General features: G+C 42.2%; 1 protein-coding gene across 4 annotated transcripts in view; it reads left to right on the top strand.

Moving 5' to 3' along the window:
- Nucleotides 1-4720: 4720 nt before the first annotated feature.
- The window catches only part of ebf2 (EBF transcription factor 2), a 28521-nt gene continuing 14756 nt past the window's right edge, over nucleotides 4721-18485 (top strand). For 2 of the 4 annotated variants that reach the window (XM_080894200.1, XM_080894198.1), the window contains exons 1-6: nucleotides 4722-5335; nucleotides 7169-7325; nucleotides 9008-9065; nucleotides 10314-10369; nucleotides 10494-10567; nucleotides 11936-12004. In XM_080894200.1, coding sequence (XP_080750326.1) covers nucleotides 5202-5335; nucleotides 7169-7325; nucleotides 9008-9065; nucleotides 10314-10369; nucleotides 10494-10567; nucleotides 11936-12004 — 548 coding nt within the window. In that variant the 5' untranslated portion in view covers nucleotides 4722-5201. Of the gene's footprint in view, nucleotides 5336-7168; nucleotides 7326-9001; nucleotides 9066-10313; nucleotides 10370-10493; nucleotides 10568-11935; nucleotides 12005-18485 lie in introns of all 4 variants that reach the window. The other 2 variants (XM_080894197.1, XM_080894199.1) reach the window with 2 other exon arrangements.

Below are 18485 nucleotides of genomic sequence, written 5' to 3'. Positions count from 1 at the left end.
TGATAGTTTCATTAGAACAAAGAAACAAAGCAGATTGATCTTTCAAAGATGACTAAAGCAAAAGAAAATATAATATATTCTGGCGGTATTTATCCCCGTGTTTCTGAAGAGATGAACCCAATTCAGTAGTTGGTAAATCCTTTTCAAAGCCAAGTTTCTCTTATTGTAAAAATAAATTATCTAAACTATTACAGATCATAAACGCACGCTCCCATGAAGTGGTCCGCATTCAAAAAGGGGTTTTCTATTATAAGTTCATGTCAGAATTTGCAGCCTGACAACAAGTACAAAATTTCTCAAATAAAGAACTCAAATCAAATTTTAAATAGGAGGTACGTTATCGACTTAATTTACATAAAGCACTTCACCACTTTGAGACTGAGAGTTTAAAAGCATTCTTTAATCATTTGTTTTACATTTACTTATCGCAAAGGTTTGGAATAGTTCTTTTGTTTTGTTTTGTTTTGTTTTTTTGTTTGTTTTTGTTTTTTACTTTCAAAGGATGCACATTTTACACTTTAATGAGCGAAAGTAAAATAGCGTTAATGCAACACCCGTGCATTTTACACTATTAAAAATTTTCATCTCAATTTTCATCTCAACTGCAGATGTGTCCAAACATCTGCAGTTGAGATGAAAATTTTGCAGTAATGTGTTGGGCAGATGTTAACTGCACTGATATCATGAAGCCAATTTGCAGTGAAAACCCATTTTGATCAAACAGCCTATAACAGTCATGTGGGGGATTTATTCAGATCTTCGCGCACAAACAGACGGTCTTCTCTCTGTGTTATTGAAACTAGCTATGGACCAATCCCTGTTTTCCATTTGGCTTGCAATATTTTATTCTATATAGGGGAGACCGGGGATAGTTGTAACATTTTTGACATTTCTGTCTGTAAATTGGAGCTCGTTTAAGGTAGTGGATTCAAAATGTAATGCAAAGTATTTACATGTCTCTGCTATTAAATAGTGCAGCTATTTTCTCTGCAGCACAATTACCCATTGCATGGTATGGTCTCAAACACGAAGAGTGAAATGTTACAATTAACCCCATAGTCTGGGTTAGTTGTAACATATCCTGGGGTAAAATGTAACACAATGAAATAAGGGTACTAACAAAACATTAACGTGTAATCTTTGTTTATTCAACACATGAATGCACTTAGAGCCATTTATGTAATTATGTGTGTGTGTGACAGAATGCAGAAATCTAGCTTTTGAACATATTCCAACCCCCCAAAAAGACAAATTATGGAATTTTCTGCAACTGAATATTTCATTAATTTTGGTTGGTCTTCCTTGAGTTTGGCCTCATTGGCTCAGTGGGCATTATAACCTACAGCTCTTGCACCAATTTTGAACATAACAATGAAGCTGAAAAAATGTAGTTGTTCACCAGCATCGCAATTCCATTACTTTTTATCATGGCTTACCTTGGTGTGGTTTGCAAAGTGCTTCAGAAAGATGAGGAAATCTGTTTCTTGTACCCATCCTGATTTATTTCCACTACCAGTACTTCCTACTGGTCCATCTCTGACACAGTGGTCTGCATAATGTATGTGTGGGAACACAAACAGTGGAGGAATTGTGTTGCCAATGGCATTAACCGCATATACAAATGTGACCAGTGAACCTCTCTCTGCTGATGTCGTTGCCCCAACTTGTTTAATATAAGTTAAAGTAATAGTGTGGTAAGTTGCAACATCTGCATTATTGTTACAACTAACCCAGACTGTTGCTGTTACAACTGACCCAGACTCCTATAGCCATGAACTAGCTAACATTACAGCCAACGGCTAAAACATTAGCACTAAAGACCTACACAGAATACATCCCCATAGACATACAAATAACATAATTTAAGTTTGATGAGTTTAACTGCAAAGCAGATAATGCTATTAAACATTGAAATAAAGTAGAAAAACTTACTTTTTGGCATACAAATCACTTTTTTTCATGTTAAATTGTCTGTGTTTGACAAAATGTGCTGATTTTTCACATGTGATAGCAGAACTGAATTGGGCATGCACAGGATGAGTCACATCATTTGAAACTTAGCCCTGATTGGAGAAATTGGAAGTGTTACAACTGACCCACGTTACAACTATCCCCGGTCTCCCCTACAAACATTAAACAGAACTTAATCCGAATGTTTGGGGAAACTTTAGCTGGGTGATGTGCTTAAGGAAAGAAAAGTGGCCTCAATTGCAGATGCCGACACTTCTCCCGGGGATCTGCGTCCTTTCCTAAATAAATAAACAAACATATAGCGATCGATTAGGGACGTGGAGGGTCGCATTAGCTCTGTTGTTTTCTGCACAGTGGAGAGGAGGGACAGAAACCAGCTGCAGCGTCTGCGACTCCCCCTTACGCACAAGCCACGCCCCTCCTGCCCTCCCAGGACACGGTGCCATCCGTGCAGAGTGGATTTGGTTGTCCCATGGGAGCAGGGGAATTCTGGGGAGGACGAACGGCACACGATACCCCATTGTTTGGTTTAGCAGTCACCAACCCCCCCTCTCCACACCTCTCCCCAGCTCCTCCCTAAAACGCACGGCCTGACCGTCTCAGTGGGTTAAATTGATTAGAAAGACGTTTGCGGTCTGACTAATCCCCCATTCTCGCTCCGGCTCCCTGCTTCACCGAATTACAAAAGCCACACATTTAGAAAGTCTTGCGGGTTGCGATAATCGCGGCCGAGCCTCTCACACCTGCGGGGCTGAAGAGTCGGGGCAGGCCGGACAAGTCAATACTAGACGAACTCCCAAACACACAGGTTACAGCAGGAAGATTTCGGTTAATGATCTGCATGGTCTTTTTCTTCTGTTCAATTCTCAAGGTGCACAAAAGCCTAAAACCATGAACATTAAATTATAATCGACAATACTCCTGTACAGTAATTTAAGTTATTTTCCATTTATTTGGAGGAACTTTTTTTTCTCAATTATAGTTAAAATCGGTTTTCTTAAAAGAGTCAATGATACAATACTTTTTTAAAAGTATTTTTGAGGATTCTTTATTGACTCCATGCACATGTAGAGGATTTTCACAGAAGAGCTTTGTGTCATCCTCTTATCATTTTTTTTGCCTGCATTTAAAAATTTCGAGATCCTCCCCTGCTTAACATTACACGTGGCCCATCACGATGACAAATTCTGTAGCACTTACACCAGAGGAACTATTAAAAACTTGTCATTTAAATAGTAAACAAATAGATCGTTACACGCACACACACAAGCATACAACAAAACGTCAATTCCATACAATCTACATCTTAACATTTAAAGAGCACATCCTTGTCGTTTCCTTGAGATCTACAGGAATTTTATCTTTCGCCTCTGTGTCATCATGTATAGATTTTGTCATGGTTTTAGGGTTAAGTAGAGCTGTCAGTCATTTTAGGAAAAGTGTGTGAGGGAGACGGCGACAGGGCGGAGACTCGGCAGCAGGATTCCCCAAGACTGCTTTCATAATTGGGGGAACATCTGACTTTGTCCCGCGCTGGCAGATGGTGAGCTGAGGCGCGATCCAAGGGGGGAGATTTACATTCATTGTCCAGGCGCACAAACTCCACATAGAGACAATAGTCTCGGTAAGGGGCAGAGAGCCCGCGTTGGGGGGGTAACTTTCCCTTTCATAGCCAGACGAATGGAAGCGGAAATTAATTTTATTCCCCCCCAAATGTAACCCAAAAGCATTGGACATACAACCCAAATTTGACTTTAATGAAAGTAATAACAGATCAGAAAGCACGAATGGTAAAATGAACCCATCAGCACTGTGCTTGGTTTCTTTAATATGAGCCAGTAACGAAATCATCAGATGGAGCAGCAAAGGAAACTTTGTCAGACTCTCAAAACTCGTAAGTTCATGTATTCCATTTTTTCTGCGGACTACAGAGGATGGTAATCATGTTTGTTAACAGCATTATTTGTAACGGGTCTCATGACTAGGTTGGATTTGTAGAGACAGTCTGTCGTATTGATTAAGAGAACTCATTTCGGGCACTGTCAGGCAGCGCTTCAAACGCCAATCAGAGTGCAGCGTCGTCGGCTGCTGGCGGAGATTGATGGACCAACCAGACGGCCATTGTTGCTGCTGACACTGATGCGATGCGTCCTCAGCGGAATCACCGCGTTCAAAGGAGCAGACGGTCGAGCTGCTGAATGCGTGCCTGTCGAGAGCGCACTTGTGTTAAATGTTGACTTGAATGAATAGACCAAACAGAACTGGCTGTACGGGCTTTTAAGGGCAGTATAGCTGCGCAGCATGTACAAGACAATCTGAAACCAAACGCCAGTAATTGTTTTTTAAATACACAAAAGCGCCCAGAAATTCTTAAAGTGAGCAAAGTTTTTTTCTTTTCCCCCCTAACGTAACCTTTCACGTACCTTTTAATAAAAGATTTCGATGACTACACTCCTACTTCTGCCACACACACAAAGAAAAAAAAAGTGAAATATAGTATACACACTAAATTCTTAAATTAACACCGGTTCTTCATTATAAATGTTTTATTGTGGTTTTATGTGATTTTTATCTAGGGAAACTTCTCTGTGTTTAAAAAAGTTTGCTGCTGGAGTCACAGGTTGGATGCTGAATCTGGCAGCAGACCAAACAAGGGATGCACTTTGCACCAATGAGAGCACCCATTTCAACAATCCCATATGGCATCGAGGCCCCGCCTCCACGCCCCATCCCAGCTGAGGGTCTCATTCATGCTTCAACACAGTCGTTCGCTACAAGCTTCCTGGCCCTCGGATCAACTGGTTTGATTCGATTTGGCCCTGTGACAAAGGAAGACTTTCTGCACACTCATACTTTAAAGAATATTTCGAGACTAGCTCCCGGATATCTGCGGAGCTGAACGCACAGAGCCCGTTCGGACTGACGGTGGAGATGTGCGCTTGGAGAATGCTTCACATCAGTGGAAGGATATATTTACTATCATCATTTGAACCATAAAAGAAAGTCCTTTCGGATTTTTAATGAGACGCCCCTGAAACATCACACAGCGTCGGTTACTTCTTTCCCCCTACAAAGCTCTGTAAATGCTCAGTTCGTTTGTGGCGCTTTGGAGGAGCGCAGCGCGTTGAAGTGGACCTTTTCTTGTGTGCCAAAGTGCTTTAGCTGCCTAGCTCAGTGTTTTTTTCAACTGCTTCAAGAAAGTGTTACCAGCCGATCGGAGCAGGGTGTAAATGTTTGGAATCCAGGAACATCTGATTCGTGAAGTGAGCGGATTAAAAGAAAGAGGTCTTGGAGAGGAGATGGATCCAGTCCGGTCGTGGGTGCGCAATGTTGGGGTTGTGGATGCGAACGTCGCAGCGCAAAGGTACAGAACAAACTCAGCTGATCTGCTGACTTTAGGTTCTCACCATCCTCTCATCTGATACGCCCATGCTTGTTTGACTGCTCATGATGGAGACATTATTATTATTATTATTATTATTATTATTATTATTATTATTATTATTATTATTATTATTATTATTATTATTATTATAAGGTCGAACATTAGAAGAGGCAACCTTTGAGAAAAGAGCTGAAAACTACTTGTTGCAAAATATGACACCAGTCCCCTATAAAACTCACTGCCCCCAAACTCGTAAAAACTTCCTTAAAAGTGACGAAAAAAATAACAACAAACATTTTTCATATTGCTTGAGATGATAATGAAACTTGCCCCAAATGCAAAACAGCTAACAATTATTTATTTGTACATAAAGGCAAGAGGCATTTAATAACGTCATTAGTTTTCGTTCACAGGAGCGGAGATCACTGTTAAAGCTGTTTGTGACTAAAACGAAATACATATTTTTCCCAGAGCAGCTTTAGCTTCAGCTTAAAGGCAACTTCATCGTCACCTGCCACAAACTTTACAGCTCTGATTTTTTTAAAAACAGAAATGACAGATTTTCCAGTGTTCCTTTCTTCTACTTACCGTAGATGTTCAGTCAGCTTCTGCACACATGTATTAATTAATATATATATATATAAATATATTTACAACACACAAACCGTATTGTACTTCAATGTTGAAGAAACAGTCATGAAGAAAGCAGAATCATTTTCAAGATGAAAAGTTGGCAACATGCTAAACAGCGCAGCGCGCATATTTTAATAGAGCAAATAGAAAACAGTTATCAGGATTATTTATTCATTTTTTAAAGTATTTTAGTGATTTTTTTAAGCGGATGGCTGTTTGTTTTTTAATCGACACTTATTTTGTTCAACTAGAAACAAAAACTGAAGTTGTCAAGACAAAATCTAAAGTGCACTCGAGTGTGATTTGAAGTCTTTTTCAGACAAAAGTAAAATTACAGAAAAATTTAACAAACAGTCAAACCTGCTCTGAACCAGCCCGCAGATTCATAACAGTCTCTTTTTTTTATTAAGATGAATTCAAACAAGCGTTTCACGTGTCCAAATCTTTAATCCGCGTTAATTAAACACTCAGTGTCCTAATGTATATTTTAACTATGATGCTCCGCCATCGACACAATTTTCACTTAAACAAGACGTCGACACTTTTCAATTTTCAAGTTAAAAGAAAAAAAAAAGTTTGAGTAAGTTTGGCTTATAATGACGTTTTTTCTGTATTTTTTTCTAGTCCATATTTGGTTCTCCTTGAAGGGTCAAATGTATGCAAAATTATCCATCAGTTTAGTTATTTTATTTGTTTGGCTTATGCTAATAATCTACAATTAATGTATGGATCAAAGAAAGACTTTGAAGAAAAAAAATGCACGATGATAAATATGCTTTTAATATTTTAATGTTTTAATTAATTCAAGCTATAGTAAATTTAATGATAGTTATTGTTGCATTTAATCTATTTTAATTTAACTTTCAAGATTTATTGCAAATAGAGAAAAGTGTTTTAGTTTAGTTTGTTAGCATGCTTGCTGTGTTTCTTTGTCCATATTATTATTATTATTATTATTATTATTATTATTATTATTATTGTTGTTGTTGTTGTTGTTGTTGTTGTTAATAATAATAATAATAATAATAATAATAATAATAGAAAGCTTGTTAATTGTCATTTAATAAAAGGAAAACAAGTATTTCTATTTGATGCTATAAATGTGTTTAATTAAATAAAGTATGATAATATTCAGTGTGATAAGCGTGAGCTGACTGTCTCTTCCGGTTGTGTCCTAAGTGGAGTGGCCCTGTCGAGAGCTCATTTCGAGAAGCAGCCGCCCTCAAATCTCCGCAAGTCCAACTTCTTCCACTTTGTCCTGGCGCTCTACGACAGACACGGCCAACCTGTGGAAGTGGAGAGGACTGCGTTTGTGGACTTTGTGGAGCACGAAAAGGTGTGTGACTGTTCCCGAAAGCTTAGAGATGTCAATTCTACATCGAGTTTTAATATTTAACGTGTTTAATCAAAATCGCACGACATTAGAGATTATCCACATGTATTTGTAATATACAGTATTTCAGCCGTAACCAGGTGCTTAGCTTAATTTCCCCCATCCTTGGTAAAGCCAAGCATATCGAACAGCTGACGGCTACATGTTTACACAAGCTTTACCCCCAATGAGCTGATGATGTGGGATTGAAAAAGAATATCTAATGACTAATTAGCAGCTTGCCTCATTAGGAGGACATCACTACTTTTTTAAAATGCAAATTATGCTCGCTCCTGTTAAGTTATACAGTGAACTAATCATCAAAGTCTCCTTTTCCTTCATGCCTCTCTCCCATACTCTAAATACTGCTGTATGGGGTGGGGGGATTCCTCAAGTTGGACAACACCAAAATAAAGAAGGGTGCAGCATGGAGAGAAAGACAGAAAGAGTTTGAGATATGCCTGGAGTAAAGCCTTATGCCCAGTGTTAATGGATGTTTTTGCCTTGTGGTGAGGGGGCACAAATCTCCTGAACTTCTGGCAACCACTGCACTCTGTGGAAAAGACAAGGGGAGTCTATCCTAACAACTAAAGTTCTAGCATACTTTTGGGTTTTTGGAGCTTCGAAGTGAGGCAGGCAGCAATCCTGATGCCGGGGCCGAAGCTGTTGGCATGCTCCCCTTTGTGCCACACAGACCATAGACTAATATGACGGCAGTGGAGAAGTTCATTTTCTGCATGGTTACCCTGGCATCTGTTTTTGCTTTGTAATTGCGCAGAGGTAGAGTGATGCTATGGTGAAGTAAACGTCCCTCTGTGTATATTTACAAAAGTTATGAAGCTGGGCATCCATCTATCTCCAGGTGTGTTCTCATATTAAGTTTGGGGCTTTTTCATCTTATCTTCATGCATCTTAATTTCCACCCCGTTTCCTCTCCTCTCCTTGCAACTGTCTCCATTTCCCAGTTTCTCCACTCCCCCAACCTTCTTGTTCTCTCGCCTCCTTTCTCGCGCTCATCTCTGAGATGCCAGCCTCCTGGGTTATTGGACCAGAGAGCATTCCTCTGAGACCACTTAGAAAGACCAGTGGAGGTAGAGAAAGAGAAAGGAAGAGGGAGAACACAGAAGAGAGGGGGGGGGAAGAAGGAAGAAGTGAGAGGCTAGCGGAGAGTGTAGGGCAGGGGGGTGTAAGGAGGGATAGCAGAAAGGAAGTTTTTCTGTCAAGGTCGACTGCTGCTCAGTCTCACACGCAGTACTTTCCACTCGCTGGAACACACTTTGCCCTCACACACACAAGTGCATATAGCCATGCCTGCTACCTCACTGCAGCGAGGACCACTGCATTTGATCCGAGGGGTTTTTTAGGCATTTGTATCAGAGATGACAGTTCAACCTCTACAAAGAATATCCGACTCAAGGTTAAGTGCTCAGCTTATGAGCACAACACAGGGTCCCAAATGAGCTTTGAGCCTACAACTCTCTGATCTCGATGCTGCTCCATGGGAAGGGCGAGCTGCAGGATTAGGCAAGACTCACTGTGCTTAACCCTGTTTACTGATGCCCAGCTGTGCTTATCTGTACCCCAGCGAGCCTAACTGTATTCTCTGCGTTTGTCTGTACGCCTGCCTCTCTTTTTGCAAGGAGCAGACGGGAGAAAAGACCAACAACGGTACTCACTACAAGCTGCAGCTTCTCTACAGCAATGGTGAGTAGGTTCAAAGATGAGCAAAAATTGGACAAACCTGACACAGCTCTGCTCTTGACTTACCCATTAATTTCCCCTCTAGCTCTTATCACTAGATTTATACAATTTACTGTTCAGCTTTTCAAGCTGTTACTTATGGACCCATGTATAGGGAAATGAGGTGCACGCTGCCTCCCCATCCCAACACCTCCTCAGCTCCTCGATTCCTCTTTCCACTTCCCCCATGGTGCTTCCACAGCAGATCAGGGGGGATACACAGAAATTTGGTTCCCATGAGCCACTGCTGCCCCAAGTCTGTCGCAGTGGCACCCATGGGAGAGAAGATAAAAGACGCGTTCCAGAGCAACCCGCTGATACACACGCATACATACAAGTACACTAAAAGCACTTCCTCTCATCCCCTTCCCCCAAGCGTTATCAAAGGCATCTCAATCGAGACTTTGATGAAAGGAGCACATTTTAAAGGCAATACTTTCCAAACTCTCCATGAAAAAATTCACAGGCAGCGTGGTCTCCTCTGAGGGAGTAGTTCAGTGCGTGTTGTCTCCTTCTCCTGAGGCAAAGTTTTAAAGAGACACACCTGATTACATGCAAGTAAGAAGAAATGTTTTAAAAAAGAAACAACCCGTTTGTTTCTTCATTTAAACTCTTTAATAAGCCGATCAGCTCCCGTTCGAACGCAGCAGAATGTCTCCTGCCAGTCATAGCTTCACACAGGAACAACCATAAAAGGAACAGCTTGACAAGCCGTGAGATTCTGGTTATAAATTGTGGCCTTAGAGTCGAATATGAGTAATAATCATCAAACATCAAATAACTCAATCCCCTCAGAAACCATCAGAGAGGAAATTTGAACTGCATGCCAATCTTGTTCCTCCATGTTGGCTGGACAGAGTTCAATGCTTTTTTTTCTTAGAGCCTATCCAGATACTGTGGAAAAAAAATTCTATCATAAATCTTTCCATCTTATTTTGAGAATCCACAGAGATTTATCGCTGAGTGGTTAGGAGAGGTAAGAGAGTTTAAGTGCTTAATGTGACAGATCGGTTATGTTTTGCAATTAATTTAAAATGAGCATCTCTTCTTTGGAGGTTTCCAGCACAATAGAAATGTCCCTTTCAAGCTTCAGTAGCCTCTACCCGCAGCTTACATCCAACTAAAGAATGACAATTATTTCAGTGTAACAGAATTGTTCTCATGCTTGAAACACTTTATAAAAAGTGACATCTTCTTTTTTTTTTCCTGCAGGGGTTCGCACTGAGCAGGATCTTTATGCACGACTTATCGACTCCGTCACTAAACAGGTTGTTAAACTTTCCTAAAGTTTTCCCTTGAATGGGATTCCTCTTAGAGTTTTAAGAAACAGCAGTTAATTTACTTTTACATGAAACTCAGTCTGACCCTTTGCCCCTTGCTTCTTCCTCTCAGCCCATATCGTATGAGGGACAAAACAAGAATCCAGAAATGTGTCGAGTTCTGCTCACACACGAGGTTATGTGCAGGTGAGTGTCACACACACACACACACACACACACACACACACACACACACACACACACACACACACACACACACACACACACACACACACACACACACTAACCTGCACCTACAAATGTCAAGTACTTGTATCCATTACACTCTTTCACTTTGTTTTGTCTCAGTCAGCTTTAAATGGGTTTTGTGGTGATGCTTGGGGCTGTACTTTTTAAAAAATTACCCTGTTATTGAACTGTAAGTCTAGGTTGTCCATCATCATCCTTGTTACAGTTGTAACCCACCGCTGCTGTCTGCTGTGAGGCAGCATGTCCCTGGTTAAGCTCCCGTTCCGTCTTGGAGCGCTCCACTCTCTCGGGCCTGTGGTTTTTGCAGTCAGAAATCAACTGACAGCAGCAAACACTTTAGGGGATCAATCTGCTTTTGGCTCATGGAAATAAAAATTATGTTTAGACATGCATGAACTTCATCGGCACTGGATGACAAGTGCGGTGGTGCAGCCAGTGCCAAAGAGCAACTTCGGAAGCAGAGCGAGTTTAAGAAGGCTGGTCGTGGCTTAGGTAGCTGTTTTTTTTTGTGGATGTAGAAGAACTTTAAGAGTGTCTGGAAGTGGGCCTTGACCTATAGGATGTGAGGGCCACAGGAAGAAGGCTAGGGGGACTGGAATATCAGGAGGAGGGCTGAAGCAGAGTGAGCTTTGCCATTGTGTAGCCAGCAGATGCCCGAATGTGACTCACAGCTGGCTAATAACAGAGCCGAAGAGGCAGAGGGCAAGCGTCACAGCTGGGGAGTGAGGCCGTCTGACAGGGGGGCGGAGGGGGGGCAGGGCAGGGCCAAGCTGGGACACGAGAGGGGTAAGGCGAGGTGTAGGGGTGGCAGATGGTTAGGGGTGGGGGCACTTTTGTTATGCAGTGAAGGGGAGTTGGGGGCTTTGGGAGGGGTTGTTGAGGGGGACTGGTCGGCCAGCAGGCTCCTCGGACAAGACCGCTGACGAATGGTAGGATGTTATGGGACGGTGTGCGTGCGCAGTAAAGCTGCGTGGGGGTTGAGTTTGATTTCAAAATCAATGTGACAGATTGCCTAGCTGGCTTTTCACTTTTTCAATGGTCCCTCACTGTTTGTAGGGTGTGTTGTTGTACCTTTTCTTCCTCTTTTATTCTTTTGTCCATTCTTCCCCACCCCTCCCATGCTGCTTTTGTGTGTTCCTGGATCACGGCCCACTGTGGGGCAGAGCAGCCGGGGTCTATGGATGTGGATGGGTCAGAGAAAAATGGTGGCTCCTCCTGTTTAATTTGTTGTTGTTGATGGGTTTTTTTTTTTTTCCCACTACGCTAACTTTTTCCACTTTCCTGTTTCTTTAACCGCCCACTCAGTCGCTGCTGTGAGAAGAAAAGTTGTGGCAATCGAAATGAGACGCCGTCCGATCCAGTCATCATTGACAGGTAATAAAATCCAAGCATGTCCCACACAGTGTCCATCACCTCAAACCATCACCTATCTATACTATCTAAACTCTCACAACAGTCCCCTCTGCACCAACTGTAGAAGAAGCTTACACATGCTCTCTGTTCATTTAAGACATAATACCTAACTGTGCGTGTATGCATCACATGTCAATCTTGTTCTTCTTCTCCATGGGAAGTATGTTCATTGTTTCTCCGGGGCAATTTACACCACATCACTGCAAACAGGCGGTAACATCCAGTGAAAAGCGCCCGTGTCTGTCTCCCATGTGTCTTTCTGTCTGCGGCTTTCTGTTTATCGGCTGATCTATCTTCCAGCTTGCTGGGATCTGTTTCACTTTGGTCACTCATTTGCACCTGAGACCTGACAAAAGCACAGATTTACTTTTATCAGAAGCATGTGGATCATTCACACCACCAGACGGGCTCACATATGTACTTAATGTTCACCCCGAGGGCCAGTTATCAGGCTTAAAGGGAGATGACCACCCCTGTAATCAGCGTGTGTGAGAGTCTTCACGTCTAAAGGGCTTTTGGAGGTCCCACACTGTCTGCCTGGCATTAACCAGCGTGATTGATACTCATAAGCAGACCGTATGTGAAATACCTACTGTGTGATGTCATGGGGCAACCTTCATCACCTCTCTCTCCCTCACTCCCTCCGTTGCCCTCTCCTTCCTTCTCTCCTTCCCTGCAATTGTCTGTCTAGAAAGCACTCACTTCACATATATCAAGGACCCTTTTCTTTCCCCTCCTCAGTTCAAGCCGGCTGGCTGTTGACAGTGTGTCTCAGAGGATCTCAGATGAAGATAGTTTTCATATAACGGAAAAATCGGGTTGTTGTTGTTGTATGAATTTTCCCAGAATACCTTGGAGCAGCTGCTTTTCCCATTTACTCTAGAACATTATTCTCACAATCGCTCCCTCCGCACCCTTTTTATACTTCCTCCTAACATGGCTAAACTGCTTTGAAATTTGCTTTTTAAGTAGATTGGTGATTTTCTGGTGAGGAAAAACAACACAAAAACAGTCTATATTTCTTTGTGGCTTTCTGTGTGTGTGTGTGTGCAGGCTGATGTGCAGCTCTGAGGATTGATTTAAATTAAATCATTGACCTACTGTACTCTCTAATCACACTGGCCATATCCTGTCCTGATGGGGGCTTCTCCCTCTCGACTAGCCTACAAAATCCCCTCCTCAGGGACCCACCTATTAGAAGCCAGTTAATTTCTGCTAAGCTGGTGGAATACTGCTTTGCCCAATCAGAGGTGTCCTTACTTTTCTCCATATGCTCAATGTATGTATGCTCAACTAGGAGGAAGTTTATAACACATATGCATCGTTTGCATGCACGCAAACGAATGTATATTTTCATGCTTGTGGGGATGTTTATTTATGTATGTATATGGATCTATGTACGATTGTCTGTGTGTCTCTTTGACCCCTACACTGACCTTTTCCCCTAGTCCTTGCTTGGGTCTTAAATTATTCATGTGTGTGTGTGTGTGTCTGAAGCCTATGCGCATTTGTGTATGTGTGTGCACTTCTGTGTGTGTGTGTGGAGGAGACAGTCAGTTTCTGTGGCTCCAGTAATCAGCCTCCTGCTCCCAGCCCTAACACCTGTTCTCCAATTAACATGCAGCGTGCTGGGGCCCACTCCCTTCCACCACCACTGCTTTCTACCCTTTTCCTTCCTTCTTTTCTCCTTCTCCTCGCACCCTCAGTGCATTGCTCCCTTTCCACCTGCCCCAGTTTGTATCTGTGCTTCTGCACACCCCTCTCGCCCTTTTGCTCTCACATGCTTACTATTTTAACTCCCTATTGCTTAATTCCCGTGCTCCTCTTTCTTTTCTCCGTCACATTACCATCTCCTTCACCAACACCCCCCTCCACCCTCCCTTTAGCCTGTCTAATTTTGCCATAATTAGGCAGTGTCATTAGGACACCTACCCAAGCACAAGGGAGTTTGCAATTCCCCAAACGGCCCAAACCCCCTCTTTTCTAATCTCCTTTCCATATTGTTTCAGTTTTCTCTCCCCCTTCTCCTGCTGCTGCTGCTACTGCTGCTACTGCTGCAGCTCCCTCCACCTTCCCTTCTTTCTAATCCTGATCTGAGTGAAAGGGGAGAGAGAGGAGATCACAGCTGATCCACTGGGAGGGGTGAAAGGACAGAGGGTGGAGGGATGAAGAGGGCAAGGGCAGGAGTTGACAAAGAGATGACTCGAGTTGCTTTTGGGGGCGAATTATCTAACGCCCCAGTGCCTGCTGTGTCTGCTAGTTTTGCAGCTGCATAGGTGAACTGTTATACTCGCAGTCCTAATGTGACATCTCTGTTTGCAGGATGTCACTTATCCTTGACTGATGGCCTGACTTGTTTTCTGATTGGTTAGATGAGTGGATTGTTCAATAGGAAGGTGGATCAATGCCTCTGGGCTCATTACTATAAATGTAATTCTTCAAGCTCATGCAATCAATGTATTTATTACATTACATTTCTTTTCTTTCATTTCGCTTGTTTTAATAAACATGCGAGAATGAATCTTTTTTCAGAAACTGGTGGTTGATTATTTTGACAGGTCATTTTTAAGGTCATTTATTAAGCAAAACAGAAAATTATTGAGTGCTTTCAGGTCAAAATTCAAATACTGGTATTTCTTTTATTTTTATTTCTTTATTTTTGGATGATTGCTTTCACTGTTTGAAATTTAGCTCATTCTCAATCTCAACCCAGGCAGATCTGTTAATGGTGGTATTATTGCAAAACTGATCTCTGACCTCAGAGAAACTATATTGGTTCTGGGCCTCAGTCTTTATGAGCGAGCTGTGGGGTTTACAATGGAGACAAGCAGATGTCAGTATTAGTATTAGGCTGTGTGGGTTGAATGGGATTTGTTGGGGGGGCAGCTCTGGGTGTGTGCTTTTATATTTGGCTAAGAAGCTGAGATCAATAGTTGGTCATATAGAGTGTGTAGAGGGATCCATTGTAAGGCAGGAGTCTTGTGAGGGGCACTGGGGTGATCAATGGTAAGCACTATCTCACTAATTGATCGTGTTTCCAAGAGGGCCCTTTTTTAACAAGCCGGTGCTCAGAGAAAAGACGAATAATCAATAGGAATTTTCCAATGTTGTCAATATGCCTGTTCCCTCCCCCACACTGAAAATGAGCTCACAAGGACTGTTACATACTTGTGCACACTTTCATCAGCAGCAGCTTAAACCCAGATTTTTTTGTTTTTCAGAAGGATGCATTTAGAGTTTATTTTATTCTTTTATTTATTAAAACTATAGTATATGAGTCTCGAGAAATGACTTTATTTGAGCTTAGCTCCGAGAACGATCCATTATTCTTAATCTTAGGTTGTGGGTTGTATTGATCTGTTTGTAGTCTTGGTTCTAGTTGTGTGCATGTACCACAGGTTTGTTTTCATTGAGTGCGTGCAGGGTTTCCTTTCTGATCAATATACAGAAAATTGGTTTAGTTTCATCTCAGTTACAAATTTCCTCAGGTCAATGTGCATTATTGCAGTTATTAGTGAGCAGTTCTTAATGCTGGTATAAATCTTATGTCACATTTGGATATCTCGCTTCTGCGGTGCTTGTGAGCTGTTAAACTCTGTCATTTTTATTGTTTTTTATGGCTCGACGCTGTCTGGAAAGTTTGACAATAAACTATTCAAATATCTGTTGCTGTATGTAAATACCTGCTCCCTGCCATTGTGGTGTATTAGACAGACAGTGTGACCATCTGTTTTGATGTTAGTCTTTCCACCTGCGTGTGCCTGCCTGTCATATTTTCTTTAAAAACCCATGATGATGCAGACTACTTCCCTCTGTGCTTCCTGCAGGGCTTTGCTGCCTACCTGATTTCACAGCAGGTCACATAAAGTTACTCCTTGTCCTACTAATGATGGGGAATATTGGCCTCCTCATTCTTCAACCGAAAAGAAAATAGAAACTACAAGTCTTTGGGAAAAGAACATTAAACTATCAGCCAAAGAATAAATGCAGCAACATTTTTTGGACTGTGTCAGAGGTCGAATTCCTTCCCTTTCCCAGATGCATACTCAAATTCTACCGCCAACTCGCCCCGTTAGGTCGTCATATACACGCTTGAGAGTTTTATGTGTGAGACAACAATGTCATTTTAGGAAACCGTTTCTCATGCATCCAGTATTAGATTTGCCTTTTACTGTACTTAATTAAAACTCATAATTCACTCTGTGTACACTTGTATGCTGTCTTTACCTTTTTCCTCTCATATTATTTTAGGATGAGTTTTTTGAGGTTTGGTCCAAAGCTGGAAATGGTGCACGTAGTGTCTGAACCCACACGCTTTGGAAAGCACAACTCAGTTTCACATTTTTATTGTGAAGTCACAGATCTTTTTGCCAAGAAATTATTGAAGTCCAGTCAAATATCTCAAAGTGTGTTCATACGCGCCATCCTGAACCCGAGCAATCAGCGCTAAGATCATAATATCATAGCTACATGGCTTCAAAGTTGGATCTCTCAGTTACTTTTATTTGATCCTTTGACTGGAAAAGAGTTGAAGATGATGGTGGTGAAGTTGTTGCAAACTGAGACAAATACACCTTCACATACTCTGAGTGCAACTGTAGCTGGCTGAGGTGTTTAAGCTGTCAGTTTCTATGACAGTAAGTGGCAGTCCAGCTACAGGTGAGCCTCAAAATCTAACATTTTCAATGTGTGCAGACTTGGCTTTAAAGCTGCTGTTGAATACACTAAAGAAACTGAACATGTCATAGAGAAGCATGTGTGCGCTCTTAGTTACGGATACAGCAGCCATTATTATCTTTGCATAAATTACCTGTCTGTCACACATGCATGTTCAGAGACAAAGTCTGCCCCCCTCAGTCCGCTGTCACAGGACTCTCCCTGGTGAGCTGGTACTGTCCAGTCCCTCCAGACCCTCTGTCAGCAAGCCCCTCATGCAGGGGTCCAGGCAGCGTGGCGACAGAGCCCTGAGGCTCTAGTGCACAACGCCTCACACAGCAGAGCGGCACGCAGGCTGGACCACTGAGCAGCTGGCACAGGACTGTGGGGATGGCTCCTCCCTTGGGGCAATGCAAGCAGGAGAATGACACAAAGACAGACAGGGAGAGACGATGCAATGTCTAGAATATCAAATTCTCTGACAGGCACCGCATCAAACAGTAAGAGCCACACTCAGAGTTAAGACCGCTGAAAATGAGTTCAGGGACCTTTGGTAAGTCTCAAGCTCTCTACATTTTGGTGTCATGTGACCTGGAAATACCCGGGACTCCAGCATGCACAGGAAGTGTATAATGAGTGGAAGGTTATGGGCCGAGTTTGTGTTTGGTCACCTTTGCTCTGATACGGCCAGCATTTGGCTGTTGTGGCTTGAACTCTGCCACAAGAAGTAGGCCTGGTTTGTTTTCTTTGAGAGCCTACACAGGGGGCAGTAGGAAACAGACAGCAACGGAGAGATGTTGTGACAGGAAATGGGATCGGACTACCAATGGATGAACTGTGGGGGGGGGGATATTTATGAATGTGAGTTTCGAGGAGGGGTGGGATGCTGGGGAAAACCCTCCCATTTGTCTAGCCACTAATAAGGTTCACCTTTGGTTGAGCAGTGAAGGGATTAAGCAGGGACACTCAAAGGATCACAAGTGGGCAAATTACAGTGATTTAGCAGCACTTCAGATCATGAGCAAGCGAACAAGCATTCCTGCACTGGACTTTCATAAGAATCTAGAATCTTTTGTGTGTGTTTGTGTGTGTGTTGGGGGGGTTGCTGGAGTCAAAGGCCAGTTAGCAGTGGTATTTAGTAACAGGGGCTGTTTTCTTTGGCTGGACACTGCTGCTGGGGGTGACTGGGTTTGGTTGTGGTTAAAGGCTTAAATTTCACTAATGACTTAACAATGCCCCCTGGTGCTAAGCCGGCCCCACAGGCCACCTTGTTTTTTTGTTTGTCTATTTATCTGGGATCTGGAAAGACTCTTATTTTTCTTAGGAGTTAGATTTCTCTGAAATCCCTGACGCTCACTTTTTGAAAGCATTTCCAAACACTAATATTTACACTTCTGCAGGATTTAAAAAAAAAATAAAAAATTTGATTAAGTATCACAGGCAAAAGTTATACTTCCTGCGGTCCATGAAGGAAACAGACAGGCAAAGACGCTGTGTATAGACACAGTTCTTATACAATAGCTTTTCATTCGTAAGAACTTCAGTACATTTATCAAAGCTGCTTGAAAAAAATCAAGCATGGAGTAGCATGGAGCATATGAGTGCAGGATTGCTGCAGAGAACCTTCCCACTGAAGGCAAGTCCATGGTGTGTTTCCATCTTAATAAGAAAATCTTTGGTGTGACCGTTATTAGCCATTCTCAAGCAAATTTAATGTGTAGAGCACAATGTAGATACTGCACATTATCTTTAATAATAATCTTTAATAATTTGTTAACTGTCACAA

The sequence above is a fragment of the Rhamphochromis sp. 'chilingali' genome, assembly GCF_963969265.1.
Source record: "Rhamphochromis sp. 'chilingali' genome assembly, chromosome: 10".
NCBI lineage: Eukaryota > Metazoa > Chordata > Actinopteri > Cichliformes > Cichlidae > Rhamphochromis > Rhamphochromis sp. 'chilingali'.
This window is presented reverse-complemented; position numbering and strand designations above follow the sequence as displayed.